Source organism: Dendroctonus ponderosae, unplaced genomic scaffold (genome assembly GCF_020466585.1).
Source record: "Dendroctonus ponderosae isolate FM_Combo_2020 unplaced genomic scaffold, Dpon_F_20191213v2 Dpon_F_20191213_4, whole genome shotgun sequence".
NCBI lineage: Eukaryota > Metazoa > Arthropoda > Insecta > Coleoptera > Curculionidae > Dendroctonus > Dendroctonus ponderosae.
The window spans coordinates 15,731,747-15,738,202 of record NW_026018611.1 but is presented as its reverse complement, the minus strand read 5'-3'; the positions used below and the strand labels follow the sequence as shown (position 1 = coordinate 15,738,202).

Here is a 6,456-nt window from a genome sequence, read left to right as displayed (position 1 = left end):
GCGAAAAGTATTAAGTAATGCTGAACGCCAAAAACGATTTCGTGCTAAAAAAGGAGCATTAAGTAATAGATCAACTCAAAGTAGCTTTCATCAACCACGAACAAGTGCTGAACGTCAAAGATTATACAAAGCAAACAAGAAATTACGACTAAAAAATACAGAAACTCAAGAAGAGGAGTTTACACAAACCCAAGAAGAACAATATGTACAACCTCTCGTTAAATAATGTTAAATGTTGCAAATAAAAAAGATATTTTACATTCAAAAGGAAATTAAATTTTACCTATTCCTGATCCATTTATAAATTATTATACTAACAAGAATATTAAAATTATAAAATAAAATTATTATTGCCATCATGCGTTAAACAAGTTCAATATTTTATGGTTTCTATAAATATATGAAGTTATCACTTCTGTCGAGCGTCCCGTGACGCTCACCATTTTTTAAGTTATAACATCGGTGTAACGTAAACTGCTTAAGTTAGAAAAAAGTTAAATTTGCCCTTGATAGAACTTTTTGCGGTGAATCCAACAAACTAGCACTCGTTGTCATAGTCAACTTGATTTACGAGATAAAAAATAAATTTATGTTTTTTTAAATGGAAATCATAGTTGGCAGTGGGCCTTTCAAAATCCTTATTTTTTTCTGAATTTAACGATATAACTGTTCCTGATGTTAACTGATGTTTATCTTTTTTTTAACCGTAAAAATTCAAAAGAACATTAAAAATGTGTAGTAGGCTCTGGAAACAAGAAATTTGATGATGGCAATTTACTGATAAAATTATTGTCCATTCTTTTATAATCACACTTTAAATAGCAAAAGATAGTTAGGCTTTTTACAAAATGAATTTGAAGACATGTTGGATAGTTTGCCGTTAGCAGCGTACCGAAAATTGACATATTTTCAACGTGATGGTGCACTTCCACACAACTCACGAGTTGTATGTGAATATTTACAACATTTTCTTAGTTGGATTCCCAATGCAGGAGCCATTCGGTGGCCAGCACGATCACTGGACTAACACCTCTGGACAATTTTCTGTGGGGTACCCTTAAAAACAAGATCTACATGACAAACCCCAATGATATTGAAGAGATTCAGAAGAATACTGAAGATTCAGAAAATGACCACCCTGTATATACACGAGTAGTTTTGGAAAAGCGAATTTCAAAAGCTTTTTTGTTGTGTTTTCTAGCTTTATTTATGGACCATCCAGAAATTTCTTTCGCTGAAATTGAATTTCAAGTGTTCTTTATGGTAAAAGAAAAAAAAACAAAAAATTCGGAATTCGAATCGCCAGTTTATACTTTATTATTTTTGAAATTAAATTTCAACACGTAAATCTAGGGTTGTTTTCGGACCTGGAATACGTGGTTAAAATAATGCCCCTTCCTCATGAAACACCTTGAATTCAAACGTCGATAGTTTAATAAATCCTTGTTAAAAATCGCAAGCTTGCACATAAGCTTCAATTATGATTAAAATGCAGTAGTTTCCCAATAAACAATATCCTTCAGAACTGTTTCACGGATCGCTGACAGAAAATCCTGCAAATCGAGTTTGTATCTTCAGCAAATGATAGGTTATTCATGTAGTTCAATAAGAGCATTGGTTGGAATAGAAGCAGAATAGACGATAAAACAAGTTGAAATTGAAAACAATTTCATTGATCCATGTATGTTTCCACTGATGTGGACATAACAACCCGGAAGTACTGCAGGATTTTGTTTATTTTCGACATTACTTGCAGGAATACACTCCAAATCAGATGAAAATCTACTATTTATACCGGCAAACTAGTTTAATAACATTTGCTAAAAAGGTAAAATTTGCTTACCTTTCCTCAGCAACAAATCACAATACTGACAATCAGTGTTGCCACCTAACCTACTTCAAGTCAAATTTATACTGATTTCGGATTTAAAATCAAAATATGCTTAACTTGAAAGGTGTCGGTTTTATTGAACTTATCTACCTCAATTGGGCATTTGAATCTTTAGTAGAAATAATCAGCATGTAATTCATTTTCTTGGCCGACTCTTATAAACAATGAAATGCGCCTGTAAACATTTAAGCGGGCTTTGAGATTTCAAAGTCAAAAAAGAAAACGTCAAAATCAGCAAATTTTCGGCTAACGTATGGTGCAAATTTCTCGCAAATGCATGAAAACAACTGATTTTTTCATAATCGGATCATGCTACGAAGCATTTTTAGGTAAGCAGACTGCTTATCTCAAAAGCTTGGAAAGCACCTAATTGCCTAGCTTCGTTTCAGCTTAATTCAACGGATTATTGACTCCTCGGATAAGAAATACAACAATACGAAATCGAAAGTCGTTATTTATTGCTTCGCAAACGCGGATGAAAAATTCAAAATGAACTCACCTATGAGCTCGAAACAGAATAAAGTTCTGCAAAGTTTGGAATATTACGAAAGAAAACGCATTGAATCAAAAAAAGAGCGCTCGTTTTCGATTGAAACTGAACACGGAGATGTCGTAACGTGCAAACATGAAAGTGAAATTAACATTATTCCGAAAGGTCACAAACCCGAATTAAACAGAGTCAGTTTTATCAACACTTTGGAAAGCAGTCGTGATGATAAAAATAGAGATGCAGAAGTCCAGCCCAACGTGCGAGACTTGATGAAGAATTTGACCAGCAAGCGAATTGAAATATCTTCAAAAGGTAAGAACTATAAACGATAATCCACAATATCTTCTTCTCAAATCAGTTCAAAATGCAAGGTAACTTCAAATTTAACACAAATAAGTAGCTTACGAGCGTACCTATATGTATAAGGTGATTCGGAATGTGTTCCATTTCATTCATACTTCAGTTAGTTGAAATTTCAAAACTTACAAAAATTATTACTAAACAATCCAAATAACTACATATGTATAAACAAATAACACTCATTTGTCTCAAATGTTCGAAAACATTACTTCTATACACTTATTTGCGCGATCTGATTTTTTTTAAAGCCTGTTTTAGCTAACGGTCGTTTCCTCTAATGAAGCCTGCAGTATGCAGTGTAGTATTTCTTTCTTTGGGAATAGATGAAATGGTTCATCTATAGAAATCCAGAAGAGTGACTTTTTTGACCTTTCTAAACTCCACTCCTACTTACCTTACAAATCATTTCCGCGTGGGTCCCAAAATTTTATATTGAGCAGGAAGAGAAAGTTATTGTTAGGGCTCTGAAAGTCCTGAAATAATCGTCTTTTAAGTACCGTCGTTCGGGGTGAAGCCGGACGATTTTCTCAATGTTTTTCTTAATAAAAAGTATAATTTTGGAAAAATTTCCAATAAAATAATTTAGTCTTTCGGGTCTCCTTTGTCGAATTCCATAATAAAACAAATTAACTTTTCATTCCCTCCCAATTTTTTAGATAAAGGGGTCCGCCTTCACCCCAATGTGTGTGCTGAAGGCGGGGGGCCCTTCAGCGGTAAAAATGGTCTTAGCACCCAGTAAGAGGTGTATTTTTATTAAGTTTCTCTTCTTCTTGGGAAATTAGGCACTCTCCGCCATGTGTCTTAGTTTGTATTAATTTCTCTTATCGTGTAGGGTGGATTTTAGAATTTCATGATTCAAGCCGCCTGTCTTGAACTTTTTCTGCCTATCTTCGAGCGCCCTAGCAACGTTTTCTTCATTGTAGTCTTAAAATTAATAAGTGTCCGCCTTCACATAAAATGACTTTTTTTACTAAAACGCAATTATTTAAGACAAAAAACAATAATTTCTAAGGAAATTGCCATGGGTTTACTAATAATAGAGCACATCAGGAAAAATAACTAATTTGGATTTTTTATTTTTAGTATTGTGTGCAACAATCTCTTATAATTTTCAAATTCCAAGAAAAAAATAGAATTCATCAAATCCTCTCCCTGTGTTTTACGGCGAATTTATCCAGCAAAAATGTATTCCTACTAGTAACGATACTAGGAACTTAACCGACGGGAATATGACGGTTGACTACTTTTTTACGCGACGCATTTCATATTCTTGACGAAAAAGTATTCTTGAACAAAACTTTATTGACCAATAAAGGTCTGCTTGCGTTCGCCTCCACTTCACCCCGAATGGCCGGTACTGCAACAGGTACATGTAACTCAGCTTAGGGTTTGGAGAATTCTGAAAATGAGAAACTGTATTCATTTTATCTAACTCCTCTTCATAATTTGATGCCGCAAGGTTCTGCTCGATTACGTTTTGACCATTTTCTTCGAGAACAAACCATCGATGCATTTTTTTGGGGAAAATTTTATTTTTTTGATGAGGCAGCGTTTTCTAGCCGTAGAACATTTATATGGCAAAATATTCAGCTGTGGGAAAAAATTCCATATTGTGAAAGCAAGACGCTTCCAACATAAAAGTAATGTTTGGTGCGATGTTGTTGACAATTTATTTCAACTTTTAAAGTAAATAGTCAACTGTATCTAAAATGTTTTCAGGTGCTTGAAAATGTTCCACTTCGTTTAAGGAGTTTTGTTTCGTTTAACCATGTGGTTTATGCAGCTGGCGCTTCAACAGATCTTTTGCGTCTGGTACCTGTTTACTTTATTATGGCACCTTTCTATATCGTTGGAGCCTTATTGCTTTAGCCACCCATAAGTACGGACTTCAATCCTCTGGATTTTCCCATTATTGTGGCAAATCGGGCCTAACAAGATTTTCCTAACGCATGACATCCGATAAATGAGGATGGTCTAGTTTGGGCAAAACCTTCACTGTTCTTCAGCTGCCGGTTTGCTTCACAAATTCATCTTGTAATATTTTGTTGGGTTAGCGCATTTTTTTTCCAAAAAAATCAGTAACTTGTCACAAGCTGAAACAACAGTCTGAATGTAACACTTCATTCGAGCCATGTTCAGCCACTTTCTTCGGCACATATTGTAACACATATATCCATCCTATATAAGCTTCGCTCATTTTTCCTTTGAGATTTTTGAAACAATAGTAGTGAAAAAACGTTTTCTATAAAATGTTGTACATCGGCCGATCGCAAGGTTGCTCGTAATTAATCTATATAAACTGTTTTATTCAGAGAAAAAATCGACTAATACCTATTTTATATTCAGATATTTTTGTCTTAAATTCGCGAGTTCCACTTCCGATGAGGGCGCTGCAAAACGTAAACGTTGCTCGCCATTGTTTGCTGCAAAAATCACGAATACCTTAATAATACCTTCAAGACATCCCATGTTTGAGTCTTTGTTTTTTAGTCTACAACTTAAAACAATTTTCAATGTCTCTATTTGCTTAAAAGCCTGCAAACGCTGAGTAGAACAAACCACAATGACATTACTAATCAAATAAATGTAAAATTTTACTAGTGTAGTTATAATTTAGCCGCCAGTGGGCGTTTGGTCTTTTGAACTCGCGAGTTCAACTACCGATGGTGGCGCTGCGAAACGTCAAATTACTCGTTGTCGAGTGACAATTGAGACTTGTCAGATTTGTTTATTTATTGGAGTTGATGACATCTATAACATAAAACAATACTTTTCGGTCTGTTTCTATTTCTTTAAAAACTTGTGAAAGTTGATGAGAACAAAACCAAACAAATCATAATCAAAAGTAAACACCAATGTCAACAAAACAAGTGTCAAATTACTACTTAACGTGTAGTTATCATTTTAGCCACCAGGGTGCGTCTCGACTTTTGAGCTTGCGAATACCGCTTTTAAAATTGCTTTGCATAACATCTGCTTTACTCGTCAACCGTTTCGTCAAAGTACCTGTACTTTTTTACCGTCCGCGGTACACCCACTGAAAATAGCATGAATTGATCTTGACTTATATTTCAGGAAGAGATCAAATATCCATGCTTCTGAAACAAATTCAAAAATTGAAAACTGGTCTACAACGCCTACAAGAAATTGCGACGCAATTCAACTGTTCTGAACGGTTTAATGAAGATATAAATTATTTGATAAACGCCAAGCCACTGTTGCAGAAACAGTCCCGAACAGATGATGTCCTTAATGAGAATATGTCCCGTAAAATGTAACTCTGTAACACCAAACAATGGAGTGCTCACTGGTACTGTCTTGTTAAAATTGTCTATAATTTATTGCTGAAATACAAAATCACATAATTTTAGTGGCCATTATAATGGATTTTAGGAAAATTGTTGTAACACTCATGTAATTGCGTAAATAAAATACATGTCTGTAGTTAATACTATTTTCTTTTTTATCTTAATCGTAATTGAACACAGATAAAATTAGGACTCACCAAATTAAGTTGAAAAATAATTTAACAATGATGCGAAAGAGAATATTGAACACGTGCACTAAAACCATAAATTAAAACTTCAACCATCAAAAATTTAAGATAGCCTTAAAGACGTCTATAAATAAAGCGTTTCAATATTTTCTTCGCTAGTGTAAAAAACAGAATTCTTTAACATTACAAAGCAAATTTTACGGTGACAATTTGCCGAAA

The 6,456-nt window shown here is 34.2% G+C and overlaps 2 protein-coding genes across 3 annotated transcripts in view; one reads left to right on the top strand and one right to left on the bottom strand.

Annotated features, from left to right (window-relative positions):
• The window catches only part of LOC109541261 (biotin--protein ligase), a 53,728-nt gene extending 51,830 nt beyond the window's left edge, over positions 1-1,898 (bottom strand). Inside the window, exon 1 of the mRNA XM_019910066.2 lies at positions 1,844-1,898. The gene's annotated coding sequence lies outside the window, so the exon portion shown is untranslated. The remainder of the gene's footprint in view (positions 1-1,843) is intronic.
• A 191-nt stretch (positions 1,899-2,089) lies between these two features.
• LOC109541260 lies at positions 2,090-6,190 on the top strand. 2 transcript variants are annotated; one of them, XM_019910064.2, is made up of 3 exons: positions 2,090-2,220; positions 2,281-2,693; positions 5,817-6,190. In XM_019910064.2, exons 1-3 carry the CDS (start codon positions 2,201-2,203, stop codon positions 6,017-6,019), a joined length of 636 nt encoding a protein of 211 aa, XP_019765623.1. In that variant the 5' UTR covers positions 2,090-2,200; the 3' UTR covers positions 6,020-6,190. The 2 variants fall into 2 exon arrangements, with proteins under 2 accessions (XP_019765623.1, XP_019765624.1); XM_019910065.2 differs by having other exon boundaries at positions 2,091-2,220; positions 2,270-2,693.
• Positions 6,191-6,456: the final 266 nt, after the last annotated feature.

Coding starts and splice junctions, on each gene's coding strand:
- LOC109541260 (XM_019910064.2), top strand. CDS start 2,201: ATGCTACGAAGCATTTTTAG. Junction 2,221..2,280: donor ATGCTACGAAGCATTTTTAG/GTAAGCAGACTG, acceptor GCTTCGTTTCAG/CTTAATTCAACGGATTATTG. Junction 2,694..5,816: donor AATTGAAATATCTTCAAAAG/GTAAGAACTATA, acceptor CTTATATTTCAG/GAAGAGATCAAATATCCATG.